This window comes from Engraulis encrasicolus, chromosome 11 (assembly GCF_034702125.1).
Source record: "Engraulis encrasicolus isolate BLACKSEA-1 chromosome 11, IST_EnEncr_1.0, whole genome shotgun sequence".
Taxonomy (NCBI): domain Eukaryota; kingdom Metazoa; phylum Chordata; class Actinopteri; order Clupeiformes; family Engraulidae; genus Engraulis; species Engraulis encrasicolus.
In genome coordinates, this window is record NC_085867.1 from 43,036,483 (window position 1) to 43,058,458 (window position 21,976).

Consider the following 21,976-nt stretch of genomic DNA (forward strand, 5'->3'; position numbering starts at 1 on the left):
AAGGTCCAATTACAATTAAATCAATGCTAAAGGCCTTATTGGCTGTGACCAAGAAATGTGTGAATATATTACGGATATAAGGTACTCATGTCTCATAAGGCTAACATGAGAACCTTAAAGTGTTAACACAAACATACTGTCAAATGTTACTGGAAATGGTTCAAATACTAAATGCTGGATCTACTCCCAGAAAGCTGCCATCTACAGGTCAAAATTGACTGTATATGTTTAAACACTGCCAAATGGGCTGAATGCTTAAAATGAAAGTGTACAATTGACTGAATCCATAACAGAGAGGTGTGCTAATGTTTTAATGAGTGCAAGAGGCTGAGCAGCTGAGCAGCTGAGTAGTTCCCGGTTATTGATTAAGATAAATAATAATGTGGAGTAGAGAGCAGCTGCTGTGTGCTTATTGCATCTCTGCAGCAACACTGACCTAGCCTGAGGTAAACTCAATAGCTCTACTCATAATGAAAAAAACACACTGTAAAAGTGTGGTATGTATACGGTAGGATTGTGACCAGAGTAGGTATTGCAACTACATGTATGATGATCATTGAAACTATGCTGCCTATTGCCAAATTTGATCTTTTTGTGAATATGTATTAAGTAATAAACTAATATTTACTAGGGATGTGACGAGACACTCAGCTCACGAGATGAGATTGGGTTCACGAGATCGAGAGGAAACAAGATGTTAAGAAAAGTAAATGACAAATCATATGACTGGACAACAGACTTTTAAACCAAGTTGTACATGTTTTAGGCTATTGTAACTACACTTACATTAACCATAATATCAACATTAACCCATGAATTATGTAAAATAATGTTAGCAGTACATTAAATGATGGTACATTTTGTAACACAAACAATCTACAACACCAATATTGCTCTATTGTACATGCTCCACAACATATATTGCCACTTAGACAGGCCCAAACAATATGCTCGGGTTCTCTTCATAGATTTCTCGTCCGCGTTCAACACCATTAGGCCCCATCTTATGATGGAGAGGCTTTTAAACCTGTGTGTGAATTCAAACTTAATTAAATGGGTTGAGTCCTTTCTGACCGAGAGAACACAGTGTGTTCGGGTAAACAAAGCTGTGTCCTCCCCAATTTTTACTAACACTGGGGCTCCACAAGGGAGCGTAATTTCCCCTGTGCTCTTTACACTCTACACAAATGAGTGTAGAAGCAATACAACTGATCATGTCACGATTAAATTCGCAGACGATACAGCCATAGTGGGGTTAATTAAAGACAATAATGAGACCCAATACAGGGCCTGGGTGGATCAGTTTGTAGAGTGGTGTGAGTCCAGCTGTCTTTTTCTAAATACAAGAAAGACAAAAGAACTCATTGTGGATTTTAGAACGGGGAGACACACCCATCAGAACATGGTCATACATGGGGAAGACATTGAGGTGGTGAAAAACTATAAATATCTGGGAACTGTAATAGATGACAAATTAACTTGGAGCTGTAACACAGATACTATTTACAAAAAGGGAATGCAGAGACTGTACTTCATGCGAAAGCTAAGACAATTTAAAGTGGATAGGGACATGATGCGGGTTTTTTATCATTCTTTTGTTGAAAGCATTTTATGTTTCTGTTCTGTGGCCTGGTACTTCTCCCTGTCTGTTGTTAATAAAAATAAGCTGCATAAGATAATCAACATGGCCAGCAAGATTGCTTGCCAGCCACTAAATAGCATGGCCATGACTGTTGAAGCAAGGGTGGTAAAGAAGGCAAATACCATATGTGAGGATCTCTCCCACCCCTTACAGCAAGCATATGAGTTGTTGCCCTCAGGTAGGAGGTTTAGGATGCCCTCATTTAAGACAAACAGAGCCCGCCAATCATTTATACCTACTAGTATATCCATCCTAAATAAGACAACTGTAAGTTAGACTGAATAGCACACTGCACTTTGGTACTGAATACTGCACTTTACTGTGTTTATGTTGGGTTTTTTTGTCAACCTGTCTTTTTGTCCTATAGAGGGGGGGGGGGGGGGGGGGGGGGGGTCGTGTTTGTCTATTGTGTTCTTGTTTATTGTAATGTCTTTGTAATTGTATCAGATGCACTGAAAATGGCACAGAACAAATTTCCGAAAGGACAAATAAATAATCTATCTATCTATATCAAACTTGACAGTAGCTTTCCGCTGAGCCCAGCTTTGTTTTTATTCAGACTTGTGTTATGATTGTAATATTTTGTTATTACTGTATTATTATTGTATGGCAATACTCACATTTCTTCTGGTAGCAGACCCATCCCCTCTGCTGCGTGCAGGCGTCGTCGTTCCATCGGCCCGTCACGAGGGGAGAGTGGGTCATGGCAGCACAGTGCTCCTAAACAACACACAAGCACACGAGGTCAAAGGTCATCCAAACACACAAATGACTCTTTTTAGATGATGTTTTTCATGGGGTTTGTGCCTCATATTTAACCTGATTTATGCCATCTGGCTGTGTTTCGATCGCCAGACTACATTCCGATTTCCTCACACAACCATCTGAGAACCGTGAAAATCAGAATCATTTCTGAACTAATGAGTCAATCAGGATCGCTGGGTGAGATTTTCCATAGATGGGCGGCACCTGTCGTTCTCAACTGCATGATAGATGGAGTGGCTGGAGTGGCACATCAGTAAAGATGAGTACAGGTTGTTAATCAAATCACATGCAATTTTTTTTTTTACTTTATTACATGCAAAGATTTTTGATAAGGAGCATCATTCAAAAGCATGTTTGTTGTGGGGTGTTCCCATATTGTATCGTGAAGCCAAAGGGCGAAACATACCAGCTGGTGAGAGACAGGTGAGGTTACTCCATATTGAGATAGGAGTGCGTAATAATTTAGTGAGAGAGATGGTGAAGGCTTAGGAATTTAATCCATTATCACTGTCCACTTTTAGTATATCCACTTTTCCTCTTAATGGCTATCAGCAGGTACGGTATTATAATTTTAAGTATCTTCCGTATAGTAGATAGCACCTTGTTTTATGTTTTTGTTTGAAGTTTTTGTCCATATTGCAAAAAACCTTGACCAATCAAATGTCCCTTTTTGGGACAATAAAGTTGACTTTGACTAGGACTTTGAATTGGCACGAGTGCTCTCACCACTGCACCAGAGCAGCCCCACTGAAATCACACTTTAACCAAAAGGTGCAAACGGCATAAATTCGGTGTGTACTGTAAAATGCAATAAGAGAGTTATTGGCTGGTAGTAAAGCAGTTCTGCTGATGTGACTATCATAACATCCTGAGTTCTCTCTCTCTCTCTCTCTCTCTCTCTCTCTCTCTCTCTCTCTCTCTCTCTCTCTCTCTCTCTCTCTGCAGGTTTGGTATTTATTTTTACACCCCTAGGCATTTCTCTGAAGACTCTTCAATGTTTAATCTCCATCTCTCATCTAAGGAGCTGATAAGATCTCGGCCTTATCTGTATTATTGGACTTTATTGCGGCTGTACGGCTTCCTGAACGCTGACAAGCATCAGCAAAACAGACGAGCAGTAAAACACTCAATCATCGTGATGATGTGCTACTGAATTACACAGCCTGACTGTGGTTGAGATCTTTATTCCTCCACTGTCAAGTTCAACACATATCTTTGACTTGAATGGATTTACGCCTGTAATGTACTGCAGAGGATAGAGAAGGAGGCCTACCCTGCACACAACTTAAAGTCTTTCTTTGAAGGTGCAGTTATTTCAGAAGGAATCACCTTAAGACTGTGAAAAGCTCAACATTGCTACAGTGCAATTGTAGTCAATCCAAACAATTCATTTTGAAAACTGACGTTTCTGTCAGGCAGACCTGCAACATCCTATTCTGTTGAAGGTCTGACTGCCTGTGAACTTGCTTTTTAAATATCCATATTGATGCAGAATGGTATTTGTTTACATGATGTAAATGTTAAGAAGAATGATAACAAGGAATTTAATATGAATAATAATACAGTACAATAAAATACAATAATAGACACAGCTCTCTTCATCTGTCTGACCTCCCTGTTGATACAATTATCATCATTCTACTTTTGTACAATTATTCTATTGTCATATAGCTAATTATTCAATTATCATATACCGTATACCTACACAACACCTTTATCACTATAACTGCAACTATACCTTGCCGTCGTGGTTGTTGGGCTCCTTGTCTGCCCAGTTGGTGTAGCGTACGGAGCTGCCGTCGGCCCAGGCGAACGCCCCCTCATGCAGCGAGTCCGACAGGCCGATCCACACCGCCGTCTCCAAGTCACGCAGGTAGCTGGCCACAAACTCTACACAGAGGAAGAGTAAAATAAGTTTTTAAAAAAAACGAGAGGAAGAGTAAATGAAAAAAATACACAGTAAAAAGCAAAAGCCAGCTGTACACAGTAAAACTGCACATTATCACCCACAGGAAATATTCTACATGAGCTTTAATAATGTCATGTCAAGGTGTTATTTCAGTATCTACTTGAACAAAAAGCATCTACACTGTAAATAATTAAAAAAAAAAAAACATCACAACAAAAAACGTGCATGCTCATCCATGTACGATCTTCTACGGTACTTAATTCTTTCCTACCTCATCAAAAAGGTGTCACATAACTAAGGTGCAGTTCAGTGCAGTATAACAATCTATGCAATAAATGTGTAATGAAAGGAAATGCTTCATTACCGTTCTCCGAGTGTGTGTCAATGACCGCCAGGTCCCCGTTGTTGTCACGGCACCACTTGCGCGCCGTGTTCCAGTCAGCCTTGGCATCGCCCTTCTTGCCCTTGAAGAGGTAGCACTTGCTGCCCGACACCAGCCACCCTGAGAGAGAGCACAGGCCACAGAGAGGGACCAGTCAGTCAGCACTCTTATCCATGCACACCAGGGTTTTGGGGCGTTGGTTTACCTTTTACACCCCTGTGTGTATTATTTAGACAGGGTAGTGAGAGAAACAGGAAATGAGTGGGGAGAGAGAGATAGATGGGGAAGGGTTGGGAAAGACCGGTATTGACCCCAGGCCGGAATTGAACCCGGGTCCCCAGCATTATGGTACAGCACACTAGCCCACAGAGCTTCGTTGTCACCCAGATGCACACTGGATAAGCATTTTTAATTCATTTTTAAGCATTTTTAATTAATTTAATTTTGACAATATAGTGAAGAACAGGCAGGAAAATGAGTGGGAGAGAGAGCTGGAGAGGGGTTGGGAAATGAGCCAGCCTGGTTTTGAACCTGGGTCTGCACGAGTTCATGATGCAGGTGGATTAGCATGCTGTGCCACATCACCACGAGACTACACCCCTCTGAAGTGGATTATTTACATATCTCACTAGTCACACATTTTGGTGAGGGCTTTTTTAAGCCTGTGGTGAAACAATCTATGCCTAATGACAGACTGGTCCAGTCAGCATTCAGAACAGGGGCATAGAGAAGCCAGAATGTTAGCCAGAAAGTATACTACGTGTGGGAGGAACAGAACTCAAAGAAACCAGGCCTAAAAATCTGGTCTAAAAGACACAAGATATTTTACTACTGAAAGAGTAAGGGCTTCCGCACATTGGCTCCGACAAAGTGATGAGCACTGCTCCGCAAAAATTCGATTCCATTGTTTTCAATAGGACCCCGCACACCGGCGCCGATGTCCTCGGACATTCGCCGATGTCGGATAGCAATTAGAGGCGCTTTCTATTTTGTCGGCGCCGCCCATTGACTATCAAAGCTATATTTGTGTGAAATTGGGTTTAGGGGTCGTAATTCTGTCGGAAGCGAAAGTGCTTCGCAGTGCTGTTGGTGCGGCCGGCCTAAATGACATTTTAAGGCCTTCTGATTGAGTGGAAGACCGAGTCCTCCAGTGGCAGAGGGCGGTGAAAGGTGGGTAGTCTCACCATCGGGGCAGTTTCCGGTCCAGGCTGGGGTGGGTGGTGGTGGAGTGTGGATTTCACCCGGGAGCTTCTTGCACACGTAGCCAGATGTGGCCCGACCGCAGTTCACATCATTCCAGTCACCTAGAGGAGGAATAGGTGGCAATAGAAACGTTTTTAGTATTTTTGGGGGGGCTTTTCAGCCTTTTTTATTGTTTTTTGTGAGACAGGATAGTGGAGGAGAGACAGGAAGTGAGCTGGGAGAAAGAGATGGGGAAGGACCGGCAAAGGACAGTGGCAATAGAAACATAGGGGTAATGTACAGACATACTCATATTATGGGGAACACAATTTGATATACTTGACTGACGACTTCTTGACTGAGATACTTGACTGAGAGTTTTACACTCTTGCTTTATTTTTCTTTACAAAAAACATCTGGTGAGCCGCATCAGGCCAGAGCTGCCTGTTTGACAACCCTGAATTAAATAGTTGGTAACACTTATCTGTATAACTGCTCATTAAGTTTTATATGGTATTTCCAATATCTGCTCCCCCCAAAAATGCTGTAATGAATGTAATGAATATGATGAATGCTTTTACCTTAAGCAAAACTATGCTCATTTATGGACAGAATTACTTCTGAAAAAGCTGTGGTTTCAATTAATATTGAGGAATAGCTGTGCCTGCCTGATTTACCTCAATCATCACAGCAGAGGGGAAAAAAGCAGATTAAGTACCTGGGTATCTCCTCATCTGTACACACTGCTCTTCTCCATTGGCATCATTAGGCTCACCAGGACCCCAGTGCACATACGTCGTTGGTGATCCATCCACCCACCTGGCGGACAGAGGGGTTTATGAGAGAGGTTTTTTTTTGGTGTATACAGTTTGACTGCATGAGCATGATAAGAGGTGAATGGACAGATAAATAGATGATATATTTTATCTGTTTTCAAACAGTCATTTTCCCAAGTAGTTTCAATCAAAAAGCCATGTTACAAGTAACAGTACAAGCCAAGCCCAAACACAGTGAGATGGAGTAATTACCATTACAAATGCACTTCAAGGGTTTCACATCTGAAGGCTGAAGCCTTGGCATACTTACGCGTATTGTCCTCCAGCCACTCCCACGTGTCGCATACCAATCCAGGCAGCAGCCACCTGCCCTGTGCCCACCTTCACACACACACACACACACACACACACACACACACACACACACACACACACACACGCTCGCACGCACGCACGCACGCACACACGCACGCACACACACACGCACGCACGCACACACACACACACACACACACAAACAAGGCTTAGCAAGGTAAGGGCAGGAAGGTTTTAGATGATATAGAGTTGTAGAGTTGGTTTTGTTTTTGTCTTGTGCCTATTGGCATACCATGGTGTTGACATAGGCCTGCTCTGCCTCTGTCAGGATGGAGACCAGTCTGGCCTTCTCCTCGTAGCAGCGCATGAAGGCCTGATGGAAGTCCACCAGATCAGTGTCGTTGTACAGGTAGCAGATGCCATTGTTCTTCCTCCAGCCAGGATTGGAGCCGCAGTCAGGGGCTGAGAGAAAAGATTCATCATTTCATCAGTTAGAATCAGGAATAATAATAATAATAATTATGAAAGTTCTAAAATTTCTCTCTAATTTTATTAGTTGTTGTACAGATAGCAGATCCCATTGTTCTTCCTCCATTTCTTCTTTGTCCTGCATTTGTCATACATGAAAATGGGATCTTCTCCATGGTCCGCCATGTTGAATGTCCAGATATTGGCATTTTTAACTGCAAAACTTACTGCACTTTGGTCATACTACTAAATATTGGTTTATTATTTAGTAAATATTCATGAAAAGATAAAATTCGGCAATAGGCAGCACAGTTTCGATGTGCAGCATAGTTGCAATACCTACATCTGACCACCATCTTATACAGCGCACCTTTAAGATTATTGAGGGATTCAAAGTTTTTAATAATGGCTGTTCACAGGGGGGCTTTGTGGCATCATGTGACACCTGAAAGATCAGGAAGCATGATCAACACCTTCTAATGCTCTACACTGGGTGCTTAGCTTGGTTGATGAATGAACTCCAACTTGAAGGCTTACTACCTGTCTTCCGTGTACGTGGTTTTACCTAGCCTTTATAAGGGCGTGTCTTTATTTTCAGTGTTTGCACTGAGGATGGTCTGAATGGGACCGAAACGTTTGCACTGTTCACTTGGGTAGCACTTTTTTATTTTTGAAACATGCAATAAAAGGACACAATTGCATCGGCATACAAGGTGTGCAAATTCCCCTTACCTGATCCTATAGTTTACCTGTTGGAACCTACGCACCCACCCGGCATCAAGAGAAAAAGCGCGGTACCTCCCTTTGAAAGAACATAAACTCAAACTTGAAAAATACATTTTTAAAAACATTTGTGAGACTTTTGAAAGTCAAAAGGAAATCTGATGAGTGCTCCTTTATTCATTTATTTATTTATCTATTTTAATAGTTTTTTTTAGGGGCTATTATGCCTTTATTTGACAGGACAGTCGAAGATGGTGACAGGAAGCGAATGGGACAGAGAGACGGGGGAGGATCGGGAAATGACCCTAGCCGGACTCGAACCGGGGTCCCCAGGGTTGGGCATGCAAGCCCAAATGTGGGGGGCTTAGCGCGCTGCGCCACAGCACCCCCTTTATTCATTTATTGATCATGTGCTACCTTAGCCTGGGCGAAAAGCCGACTGTTGACTCTGTCAAATAGTCTGGCAAAAGCCAAGAGGAATCCGTCTCCGTGGAGGGTGGGAGATGGTCTGATCTTAGTCTGCCATTTAAATTAATTGGAGTTCCAAATTCAAGTTAAAACCCGTATTGTGCTTTATTAGCATGACTGTTATGATATAGCATCGCAAGAGCATATAACAAAACAAAAGTGTGAATATAGTTAGGCCTACCTTAACCAATCAATAATGGACTTCGCGGGTGAGTTTTGCGTCACCACTCTCAACTGTTTACTGATTGGCTAAACGCTGAGAGAACCGAGCTCGAGGCTTTTGCCAGACGATGTGCGGAGCCAAAATCTTTGGGTGGAGTACATAGGATGGCGTCGCCAGGCTAGTGCTACCTGTCCTTACCTGGGACTGGTGGGGGTGGCACGGGCGGCAGCACGGGGGTCTTGCCCTTGGCGATCATGCAGATCCAGTCCTGGTGGGCGTTGCAGTTGAGGTCGTTCCACCAGGAGGTGCCGTTGTCAGTGGTGACCATCTCCACGCACTCCTCGCGGCCCTCGTGGTTGTTGGGCTCCCCGCGGCCCCAGTTGGTGTGGGACACGGGCGTGCCGTCACTCCAGTGGTAACCTGCAGGAGAGGGGAAAAGACGAGACATGAACTGAGGAAAAAAATGGATGGAGGTTTTCAGAGTTTAGCTCTACTGAGGTTCATCAGAGAACTTTTAGAGGTTCACCATGCTCACCCCACACAGGGTCCCCAAAGACACTTCATGCGCTCTTCAGTTTGTTACTGTTGGCACGTTCAGCACGACTGAGAACCGTGCCGTGCGAACCGGAAAGTGGGTTGCAGTGCGAATCGAAAAATACTTGTTTTTTCTCTGTGAACCGTGATGACAACATGGACGTCAACAGGTTAATCTGGGTAACAACGTCCTGTGCTGTAAAACTTCAGGGCCCCGTATGAACGCTGGTGGTTCACAGGTAAGCACTTTAGTGCTGAACAACATAACTGGTGTGGGCACCGGCACCGGCACCAGCCTGAAAACAGTATCTGGGGGAACCTAAAGGTTCACATCAGAGAACTTGCTATTTTGGTTGAACCACAATAGCAACTGAAAGTTCTTCAAGGATCCTTGTCATTTTTCCAGAATGGGCTCATGTTTGAAAAATGTTCACACACAACTTCTGCAATTTTTGTGACATCAGTGCTTTTGAAGGCAATCCCCCTCTGGTCAGAGTCTAACCTCCTTCTACGCTTGAGGCCGATGCACTTGGTGTTATATCCTATTCTATTCACATATTATATTATATTATATTATATTATATTATATTATATTATATTATATTATATTATATTATATTATATTATATTATATTATATCATATCATATTACAAGAAGGCACTCGTGTGTGTGTGTGTGTGTGTGTGTGTGTGTGTGTGTGTGTGTGTGTGTGTGTGTGTGTGTGTGTGTGTGTGTGTGTGTGTGTGCGCGTGCGCGTGCGCGTGCGCGTGCCTGACCTCCTTCCACAGGGTTGTGCTTGAGGCCGATCCACTTGGTCTTGCCCTTGCTGTATGAGGAGAGGAAGATCTCCTCATCGGGGGAGTGGACACTCATCAGGTCGGCCCCTCGAGCCACACAGTCCTGCCGGGCCGCCTCCCAGCTCTTCTTCTGGGAGTAGTCCCCAGTGAACAGCTGCTCACACACAGACAAGGGGCACAATTAGGCACAGTGTAATACATACCAGGCTTGTACGAAATTCCGAATGGAAAGAATTTTAATTCAAAATAGTGCCATAATACGAACACTAGGTGGTGCCATTACCTTCAATTTCTTTTAATTTAATCTACACCACCTATTGAAAGTACATAGAACACCACCACCTGGTGTTCGTATTATGGCATTACTTTGAATTGAAATTCTTTCCATTCGGAATTTCGTACAAGCCTGATACATACCCAGGTAGTTTGATAAACAAACACTTTTCTTTTCTACACTTAACAAAATATCTTTGTTCACACCATCTGCAAATCCGCATAAATCTGCTGCCAAGAGCGGTCATGAATACGTTAAGCCTGCGCGCAGTCGGGAGAACGCCATTCAAGTCTCCGTTTTTCTCTGTTTATATACAAACGCTAACTGGAGTTTTTTTTTTTCTCCACTTTTGCCAGAGTTCTCGTGAAGCTTCATTTTCAGCAATCAGAACACGCTGGAAGCGTGAGGGAGGGGCAGCAAGGAATGAGGGATGCACATTTCAAATTTCAACGGAGTGCATCCCTCTCACCAGTAATTACAGTATATTGAATTGGGTAAGATAAGACGCGATTTCTAATTGCAATGGAGTTCAGGGGGCTGCACAATACAATAGTGATCTCCACAGTGCTGCAGAGCAGAAGCATAAACGGAAGAAAGAGATCACCTCCACCAACAAGGTTCCACCAAAACCCATAACTACCCCTGCCCATCCATGCCCACCCACATTGCCCCAAAGTATGTGGGACCAGGATTGGCCTCTTTGTCCATCTGAGGACCCACAAGGACCAAGAGGGAGGACAGACATACTCAACCACGAGTGTCCGCCCCCGCCGATGATGATGATGGCTGGCCGTGAACTTTGCCTCAACTGTGGACCTCGGGTTCAGAGATAATGTTGTTGACTTTCTTGGCCAGGGGTCAGCAGCAAATGAAACCACTGTGGCAAATGTGGCACAGTGGCAAATGAAACCACTTAACTGTCCCAAATAATACATGAACAATATGGGAATCAGCAGTCTCACCCGGTAGCAGTTCCTGTAGTGCGGTTGGCCGGTCCAGCCCTCGGAGCAGCCCTGGACGGGAGGGGGCGTGGGGGCCTGTGTCGGGGGGGTGATGCCGTCCCTCGCCTTCTCACAGATGAAGGGGTGGGGCTCGTCGCACGGCTTGTTGTCCCAGAAGCCCGCGATGGGGGACGTCGTCATGGCAACACAGAATCCCATCTCATTATCTATCAAACAGGATTTTGTTGTTTATTATTTTCTTTGTTTGATGGAAGTAGAGAGAGAGAAATTCACACACTTCAGATCTGCAGATCGAAAAGGTTTGACTGAGTTCACTGCGAGCCTTCAGTCTTCAGGCACTCTTCATCAACTAAATCCAGCATCTTCACATCATAGGAGAGGTGATTCTTACTGTAAACTACATTATGTATTGATGGAAACAAGTAGTTCAGAGCTGGAGGAGAAGACATCTCACAATTATAGGCAAACTTTTCCACTTTTTTTCTAAAACACGAGCGTGACAACAAAACACTAACGCCATGTCCAACCCAGAAACCTGAAATTGTTTTCTATTTGTACTCTTTGTCTCTCTTCTGTTTAGTTTCACCCAGAAAACAAGCCTATCTAGGAATCTACACATCCTGAGAATCCCTAATATTCTCCCGTTTGGTTTTCATCACCCAGATAACACGCCTACCTACAGTAGGGATTTACGGTTGACATCCTTTGAATCCTTAACAAATTGTACAGTATGCGATACACTTACATAATAGATTGGGCTGCACTAAAAACTTTGAGTATGCTGTTGTACAGTATATTGTTATGCATGTCTGATTGAAATGTACGTGGAAGCATATAGCCACACATGGTTATAATTCAATCAACGTGTCTAGTTTCCAGGAAATACCCAGACTTACTTAACATTCATGAGAAGAACAACTCTTGAAGCCTGCACAACAGGTAATTCTCCTAATCCGCTTTAAAAAAAAATCCCTCCTTCATTTTCATTGGGAATGTGGCCAATTATGTGCAGAGAGCTGTCATGAAGACAGCCGCGGCCCAGCATTGGCTCTGCCGCTGGGAGGAGAGCAGGCACTGATTGCCTGGCACTTTGGAGTTGCGTCTGTCAGTGAACCATCCTGCATTCAAATCAATGACATGAAAAAGGCACACCAGCATCTGTTCAGCAGCACACGCCTAAAATGAACGAGCTGTCAAATGATTTAGCACCTCGAGACAGCTGCCTCCTCCAACTCCACTCCCTGTTGCTCTGTCTCTCTGTCTCACTCTCTCTCTCTCTCTCTCTCTCTCTCTCTCTCTCTCTCTCTCTCTCTCTCTCTCTCTCTCTCTCTCTCTCTCTCTCTCATTTCATTTCACACATTTGATTGCAGTCCTGGAACTGCCTATTGCAAATGTGTCTGTCAAATACATGGCTAAGATTCTACTTCTTGAACCTTCTATTTCTAGAAACTTCGTAACTGTAAAGTAGTTTTAGCGCCTTCTTAAGAATACCTTCAGAATTAAATTGTTAAGTTTCACTTAAGCATTTACAATGTTTATGTTACATGTTGTGAGCATACAGTAGAAAAAAAAGCAGGTTCATCTTACTGGGCCTGTCCCTCTCCCAGTTGGTGAAGGAGAGTGGCTTGCCATTGTCCCAGTAGTAATCCACCCCCACAGAGCCTCCCTGTCCCCTCAGGCCGATCCACCAGTGCCCAGTGTAGCGTCCCAGGAAAGCGGTGAAGTGGGCTTGCTCATAGCTGAACAAACAAACAAACAAACAACAACATCCTCAGCAATTAGCTATGATGGGCACATGGCAACACATCATTTAGTGGAACACCCTACCAAGCAACTCTGAAACCACCAACACAGCAACACATTGCATTTGTATGGGGAAATAACATAGTGGTAACAGCAACACATTGCATTTGTATGGGGCTATTCAAGGCAAATGGATCAAATTTACGCAACATTTTTTGTATAATAATCAGGTTATGTTGCAGGTAAAATGATTATACATAAAAAAACACACATCACATCTGATACTTGGCAGGAGAATTAAAATAGCATTATTGCTATAGTTGTTAGTGTTAGGTAGGAGTAGCCGTAGCAATAGCAGTAGGGTGCATTCAGCTAAATTGGGCCACTTTTTGGCAAATTCAGAAAGACTGATGAAATCTGAGGAAGGACATCAATACATTAACCAAACTTAAGTTTGATTGCATAAAGTGACTTAAAATTTTCCATTTCACGACAAAAAACACGATCATTAATGTAAAGATTATAAATTTTTACAAGTTTTGGTGATAGGTGTGTCATCTTGGATGGAAAAAAATGCATTCAGGTAAAATGGGTCACCTATTCAGGCAAAATGGGCCACCTATTCATTCCAATGGTAAAACTAAGAATTGCACAAAGAAAAACAAAATTAGTGATGATTTTAATATTCCTCCATTTTTTGTTTGTTTTCAACACATCTGTTTCCAAAAAGATATCACAACTTCATTAAAAGAGCTCCCCTGACACCTCCATCTTCAATAATAGTCACATTGTTTTTGTAGAAAATATGAATGGTAATTCCCATAGAAAAAAGCGGCCCAAATTACCTGAAAGGGGCGGCCCACTTTACCTTAACATGTTCAGCCAAAATGGGCCGATGGGTTTTTTGACATTTTTAGGTATTTAAACATCACAATATTGCCACAGCTATGTTTTACCAGATTAAGGGCACATATTCAAACCTAAAAACATATCCGTTTTTTCAGTTTTTATCACATCTGAAAACAGTATCATCCTTATTTTATCTAGACGATTTATTATTTTGGCAAGACTGAAGTTTACTTTCTACTGTCACCCTCCATATGAGGGTTCCCCCTGCCCATCCAAAAAGTATTATGCTATTCGAATGACTTTAAACAGATAGAGTAGTAATGTTGCAACAATTTCAGTACATTTGTGGTGGTTGGTCTGTAGAATGAAAAGAAATGAGACACCAAATGCTTATCCGGACCAATTTAGCAGATGGCCCAATTTACCTGAACGAACCCTATTTAAACGTTTAAAGCACTAAGGGCTGGACAAGGCTAACTTGTGGGGGCAGTCGTGGCCTAGTGGTTAGAGAGTTGGTCTTTCAATCTAGAGGTTGCCGGTTCAAATACCCCCTGACCTCTCTACACCTCAATCCATGGCTGAAGTGCCCTTGAGCAAGGCACCTAACCCCACATTACTCCAGGGACTGTAACCAATTCCATGAAAAATAACAGTTGTAAGTTCGAAAGCGTCAGCTAAGTGAAATGTAATGCAATGTAATGTAACTTGACTCACAGGTCCCCAATGTGGAGCAGAGTGCTGCCTCCCTCCGCACAGAAGGCTTTGGCCTCGTCTCGAGTCAGGGCCTGCTCCTCGAACCAGTAGCAGCCGTAGGCATACGCGTCCCAGCCCTGGCACATGGAGTACGCGAGTACACACACACACACACACACACACACACACACACACACACACACAAGATAACAGTGCAACAAATTAAAGAAACCGTCCTATATATAATTCAATCTATTCCATTTATTTGACTTCATATTATATAATATTAATATTATATATTAATATTGTATATTAATCTGGTTGAGAACCCAAATTATTTATTACACGTTAGAAGGAGAACATGGTACATGGCGATACTACAGGACTTCCGTTAAAATCTCAAGATCACAAAAAAAAGACAAAAATTGAACTGTCTGTGAGTAACCTCGGGGCCTTTTTTCATTGTGTGAAAGCCCTTGTGTACTGATGAGTTGAGACAGAGTTCACCTGTGGGCAGCCGTAGACGGTGGGCTTGACGGAGGGCAGAGGGTAGTGCGCTTTGGCCTTCTTACAGATGTAGCTGTTGAGCTCAGTGCAGCTGACGTCGTTCCACCTGCCCGACTGCACACACACAGACGCAGAGACCAATCTTAGCCGGGAGAGTCCGTGCACATTTCGTGTGATGGAAATTTTTCAATAACAAAAGACAAATGCTGACACATTTTCCCAGATGTTTCATTACTTAACAGTATTAGTGTGTCATTTGTGGCCTCCTCTAAATTGTGGACCAGTCGCTATGAAAATAAAAAACTGGGACATGCCCTGTGTGCCAGATTACCCGTCCTGGGGTGAGTTTCTCAAAAGAGAAGTTGTTAGCCTGTTAGCAACTTCGGTAGTTGCCAATGGGAAAATGCATTGAAAACAACAAAGTAGCTAATGTAGTAAGCAACTTTGGTTTTGAGAAATTCACCCCAGGCCTGCTGTGTACGGTACGTACCCCGGAGTACATCTCCACACAGTCCTCATGGAAGCCCATGTGGTTGTTGGGTTCGCCAGGTGCCCAGTAGGTGAACGTGACCGGTAGGTGGTCAGACCAGGAGAACAGGCCGGAGAAAGCCAGATCATTCATGCCAGTCCACACGTCACCGGTGGCTATAGGGGGATTGAGGACACAGGGAGGAAAGACAGACAGTGGACACAACAACCTTTTTACTGATGCAACAGCTGGAAGGTATTTGATACACACTTTGTGAGCAATGTTGCCAGGCATGATTGTCTCTTAATTTTCTGACAATAGCTACGTTTACATGAGACAATTAATTCAGATTTAACTCACTTTAATTCTGGATAAAGGTCAATTCCGCTTTGAAAACTTCATGTAAACACCTCACAATTCGGAATGAAATGAAAGATCAGAGTAAACTCGACGGAACTATTTAATTCTGAATTATTAAAAATGTCACGTAGACGCAGCCATTGTAGTTAAAAAAGTGTCTGCTGTTGATCCAAGTAATCTTGAAAAAAATTGTTACAGTGATTAACAGTCGCTGTTACAGTGATGAGCAACCGTTTTGTTGCTCAAAAAGTTTCCCTTTGCATTATTACCTGTAGATCTTATATAATAAGATTGTGTATTACGGTTGTTTAATGAAAATGTGTGTTACTGTATATTCATATGCTGCTTTACACGTTAATTTACGTTGGGATCAATAATGTATCTCTATCTCTACTCGAATATTCTCCACTACTACTGCTCCACTTCACTTCTCATACCCTGGCAGAGGTAACTCTGTGGCCACTCTGCTCGGTCAAGGAGAAGCAAGACACTAGACCAATGTAATGCTTTTCCAGAACGGTGTCCAAACTTTCTCATACCACTGCATCTCTACTCTTCTCTTCTCTTCTACTACTACTCCACTTCACGCCACTTGTCTTACCCAGGAAGAGGTAGCTCTCCAGCCATGATTGCTCGGTCATGGAGGCGATGGAGGCCAGATCGGCCCCCAGCTTTCTGCACTCCTCTCTGGCGAGGTTCCACGTCTTCTTGTCTCCAAAGGGCTTGTAGCAGTAGCCACCAAACTCATACCAGTCAGGACCTGAGCAGCGCAGTTCTGTAGGGCAAAGCAATGGTAGGCTGATTATATACTGTACATATATACATGTACTGTACAGACAGGATATATATATATATATATATATATATATATATATATATATATATATATATATATATATATATATATATATACACACTGTATACTGTATATATATATTATATATATATATATACACACTGTACATATATTATTTATATATATATTTATATATATATACACACACTGACATATATTATATATATATATATATATATATATATATATATATATATATATATATATATATATATATATATATATATATTTGTCTTACTTTATTTTAGACAGGACAGTTAAGAATGGTACAAGAAACAAGCGGGAGAGAGACAGGGTAAGACCCTGTACCCAGCTTGAAAAGAGATGTGCATGACATCGGATATTGAATATTGGCTCCCTAAACACAGGTGAGGACAGGATCACTCTACATTCAAAAGACAAGACCACCTACCTCCATCTGCAAACGTGTACGAAATGCCATAGTTTCCATCATATCTGCAAAGGGTTAAAAGGTGCCATTAAAAACATGTAAAGTGGAGGAGACGCGCTCACACTATCGCCTACTGATAAACACAAATTATAACTGGGTGCTGAATGAAAAACATTGATGATTGAACGAAGCGAAAGACAGCACTCTTCAGATTTTTCTCTGTTTATTTGCCTGGAATATGCCTGAATACGCTGATATGAAGAATGTTGTCCTTCGCTATGAAAAACATGCCGTGTATTTCACATCACAATTATTTCAGGAAGTACTTAATAAGATGGGTGGGGTGGGGGGTTCTAGCCTTTATTGGATAGCACTGTTAGAGAGGAGATCGGAAAGTAATGGGACAGGAACAGGAAATGACATCAGGTCAGAATCAAACCCAGGTCCCGACTCCCTAGTGCAGTGGTTCTCAAACTTTTTCCATCATTCCCCCCTTCAGAGGGTCTGAATGCTTCCGAGCCCCCAGGGGGGCTTACGCCCCACTTTGAGAAACACTGCCCTAGTGTATCAATGCAGTGCCGTTTAAGCCACGGCCAAGGCCTTATGCAGTAGGAAGAAGATTTATTGTTCTGTTATTACAAAGTGTTGGCCCAGCTGTGGTCTAAACGGTAGGGCACTGCACTGTCACGTCAGGGTCCTGGGTTCGATTCCGGCCTGAGGTCATTTCCCAATCCTATCCGTCTCTCTCTCTCCCACTCATTTCCTTGTCCTACTCTTGTTCTATAAAATAAATGCGAAAAATGCCCCCAAAAATACTATGAAATGTCATATTGAAATGAACTGTAAGCCTTGTGAACAATCCTACCAATAAACAAAGTAACAAAAACAAAAACAAAAAAAATACTTTTGAAAAAATAAAAGAGTGTTTTGTCTCGTACTGTTTGGAGGTGATGCCGTTCCTGGTGGAGGCGGTGTAGAGGGACTGGCCGGGGGTCTTCAGGAGGGTGCAGTCTCCTCCGTTATCATTCAGGATCACGCCCGCGTGGATGGCTGCCGCACAGATGGTCGAGTCCTACAGCACAAGACAAATGCAAGAAACATAACACCGTTTTGTTCAATACAGTACAATTTTTCATTTGTATTGTTGTATCAGTTTAAGTTTAGATATACCACAATGCAAAAACAAATACATTTCACTAATTCATTGTTTCACTAAAACAATTTTCACTAATTTTCCTCAAAAAAGTTAAAAGAGAAAGTCCCACCCTGTTTACTATGATGCAAGCTATTGTGTGGACAACCCATACTAGAAGCTGTTGACAGTCTGTAAAGGTTTACTTACACCACGATATGTCATAGTTCCATACACTTGGTATGGTTCAGAGGCACATCCAGCAGGGCAGTGGACACTAAGAAGACATATACATATTTAATATATTACTAAGAAGACATACATATTTTAATATACTTAGATCAAAGCAAGAACACCGGGTACAAACACAGACACATACAGTTATTGTTACACCATGTGGATTAGAACCAGTAAGCGTGTGCTGTCCTGAAACTAGTCTGAAACTAAACCACATTCATTACCTCATAAAAACACTTATACAGTAAAGCAATGGTACGATAACATATAATACCTATAATACATATACTATGATAATGTAATAAACATATAATGTAATAATAATAGAAGACAAAAAAGATTGACTCACATCCTCTTGTCCGTTGTGTGGTCAAAGCTGACCTTGGAACTGCAAGTTACTGCATCTAAGAAAAAAACAAAAAAAGCTGCCTTGTTTACATGGTGTCTTTAATTCTGAATAAACGGTTTTGCGTTAAATAATTCCGATTTAAAACTACACACTCCCATGCGTTCATGAGATCTTTTCAAAGCAGAATTTATTTTATATTCTTTGGAAAAAGTCTCACGTCAACAGGAGAAATGGCAAATTAATGAATAAAATATTCAGTCACTACCAAGTCAGTCACAAGCCTTTCTGTTATGCTGAGATGAATAAGCGATGTGCCAATAGTGATCTAATGAACAGATGGATGCTGATGTAACGTACAGTCGGGCATGCAGCCCAGGATGTCAAAGCGCAGGCCTGCCTGGCCATTCCACTCCACCGGCAAGACGCGGACGTAGCGCACGGACACAGGCGTCCCCAGGAGCTGCGTCTCAGGAGTGGTCCTGTCCACGCTGCCCGGAAACACCTTCCAGGCACACAGGCACACACACGCACACACGCGCACAGAAACAAACACGCACACACAAACAAACACACACACACACACAAACAAACACACACACACACACCAAATTTACAAACACGCCTAGAGTCAAATGATAAATTCAGTGTCAAATACAGTGCAAGAAACAATCTCTATCCTCTGTTTCTGATTTTCACCATTATAATTGGAGAGCTGGAAGTGACTCGAAGGGAAACAAATATTTCGAGAAGCTTTAATGTTATCTATCCACCAAACATCCAATCAGCAGTGCTTCTGCTTACTCCTCCATCTGCAGTGTAGTCTGTCCAGCTTGTGCCATCGGTGCTGGTCTGGATCTTGAACTTGGTGATCCAGTGGTCTGCAGTGGGGCATCCCTGCACCACCACCCCCGTCACCTTCTTGGAAGCTCCCAGGTCCACCTGGATCCAGGAGTTGGCTGAAATGATCCATAAAGTGAAGTCATGAAGTACAGATACCTGTGCCCATTAGTTCAATTTGATTCAATATAAGTGTCATCAAATGTACGCAATATGCGAATATTCCAGAACATTGTGGAAGGCCAGAGGAATGGGTTAAAATCAATGACTCTCTATATTAATTTACATGAAATTATGTTAAATATAGCAGAAACTTTTATATCAAATGACCTGCAAATGACATTAACAGCAATATGCAATGTGTGAAGAATTAGTATAGGCAGGCATACAGGGGTTAGTGTAGGAGGGTTTTAAATGATTAATGTACATTAGATGACATTTAGCAGACAATGAGGGGTTTTTTTTTCCTTTAAAAAAAATACTTTTTTAGGGCTTTTTCGGCTTCACCTCCGACAGACAGGACAGTGGAGGAAAGACAGGAAATGAGTTGGGAGAGAGAGAGGGGGAAGGATCAGCAAACGACCGGAGCCGGAATTGAACCCGGGTCACGAGCACAGCAACCCAGTGCCCTACCACCAGGCCACAGCAGGACCAGCAGCTTGTTTTTCTTAATGTGTCTTACAAAAGAGGACATAAACGGCATATTGAAGTGCTATACTTCTATTAGTATTACAAAGTATGCAGTGAGCAGTGTGCGGTGAGCAGTGTACGGTGAGCAGTGTACGGTGAGCAGTGTGCATGACTCACAGGCAGTGGAGGGCATCCAGCAGGAGGCGCCATTGAGGCGAGCCTGGGTGGGTCCCTTGCCACTTGTGGAGGACGAGGCTGACAGCATGCTGTCCGTCACATTGCCATCCTCCACACCCAGACCTCGCACACACACTAACAACAACAACAACAACAATAAAACACACACACACACGCACATATGCACATGCGCAAACACAGACACAGACAGACACACACACACACAAACAAACACAGACACACACACACACACACACACACACACACACACACACACACACACACACACACACACACACACACACACACACACACAAAGTGTCATTGAGAACAGTAGGGGTGCAGAAGGGAGAGAGAAAAACCTTTAGAGAGTCCTCTAAAATTCAGAAAAAAAGTTGTTATGCCAACTCAAATAATGCTGTGTTGTGGATACTGTGTAATAGCAGTGATGCTTCATACTATTTCTCAGTATTCCGAAGCAAGAGATGTTATCATAAATTCGACCCTGCTGACATGTGGGTAGATGACGTGACGTGTAAATTTTGCTGTCGCAGGCTCTTAAAATGAAGTAAATTCATGCTTTCAAAATTGTCAATGCTTTAAATGATTAAACTAATGTTGTTGTTGTGAAAAAGTAATGTGTAATAAATCCAGAGCTTAAATAAGTATACTTAATTTTGAGTCAAATGTCACATTTGTCCTATGGTGTGACTGAGGCAAGCCTGGTTCTCCATATTAAAACATTTTTAAATAAATAATCAAAGCTCAGTCATTTGTCTAAACAACCCTGGCATGTTTTTCAATGTGTCTATTTTAGCAAGTGGCAATGCTTAATTTTTTTCCTGTTTTTCTGAGACCGTATGGACTTATGAAACTTTGTCGCAGAAAATAATGTCCTGTGGTGTAACATCATTTTTTTGGTTAATTCTGTGGATAATTATCTATTGTTGAAGCTCCAGCGGTACATACATTGTGACTTTAGACCCTTAAGAAGCCAATGGCAAGGGTGGATTTTAGATTTTTCTCCCAGAGTTCTTCAGTCAATCAATTATGTTTTGCTACCACAAGATGTATTAGTTTTGTAGTCCTTTGGTGTGACAGCCATAAAATACATTTTTACAATAGTGTATATTTTTCATATTTTTTTCTTATGTAGATGTATGAAAATGCATCTTACTTAAGGTGAAATTGTATTTCAGTTGGCAACGACATGGCTTTAAATTAACTCAAAAGCTCAAAAGTCCTATGGTGTGATGGTAAAAGTCCTATGGTGTGATGGTAAAAGTCCTATGGTGTGACACTTTGGAGTATCACACCAAAGGACAAACAGGTCACACCAATGGACTAGATATTTGATAAATAGCTTTTAAAACAACTGGTAGTAC

The 21,976-nt window shown here is 42.3% G+C and overlaps 1 protein-coding gene across 1 annotated transcript in view; it reads right to left on the minus strand.

Moving 5' to 3' along the window:
- Nucleotides 1-21,976, minus strand: part of LOC134458397 (macrophage mannose receptor 1) — a gene marked incomplete at its 5' end in the record, with an annotated part of 57,833 nt that overhangs the window by 10,358 nt on the left and 25,499 nt on the right. The window contains 22 exons of the mRNA XM_063210696.1: nt 2,263-2,362; nt 4,146-4,297; nt 4,681-4,818; nt 5,883-6,002; nt 6,599-6,699; nt 6,967-7,037; nt 7,264-7,433; nt 8,992-9,213; nt 10,105-10,279; nt 11,362-11,567; nt 12,949-13,100; nt 14,668-14,783; nt 15,154-15,267; nt 15,644-15,798; nt 16,584-16,757; nt 17,251-17,294; nt 18,168-18,301; nt 18,572-18,638; nt 18,948-19,002; nt 19,305-19,449; nt 19,749-19,903; nt 20,592-20,726. Of these exons, the coding sequence (XP_063066766.1) occupies nt 2,263-2,362; nt 4,146-4,297; nt 4,681-4,818; nt 5,883-6,002; nt 6,599-6,699; nt 6,967-7,037; nt 7,264-7,433; nt 8,992-9,213; nt 10,105-10,279; nt 11,362-11,567; nt 12,949-13,100; nt 14,668-14,783; nt 15,154-15,267; nt 15,644-15,798; nt 16,584-16,757; nt 17,251-17,294; nt 18,168-18,301; nt 18,572-18,638; nt 18,948-19,002; nt 19,305-19,449; nt 19,749-19,903; nt 20,592-20,726 (2,901 nt within the window). The remainder of the gene's footprint in view (nt 1-2,262; nt 2,363-4,145; nt 4,298-4,680; nt 4,819-5,882; nt 6,003-6,598; nt 6,700-6,966; nt 7,038-7,263; nt 7,434-8,991; nt 9,214-10,104; nt 10,280-11,361; nt 11,568-12,948; nt 13,101-14,667; nt 14,784-15,153; nt 15,268-15,643; nt 15,799-16,583; nt 16,758-17,250; nt 17,295-18,167; nt 18,302-18,571; nt 18,639-18,947; nt 19,003-19,304; nt 19,450-19,748; nt 19,904-20,591; nt 20,727-21,976) is intronic.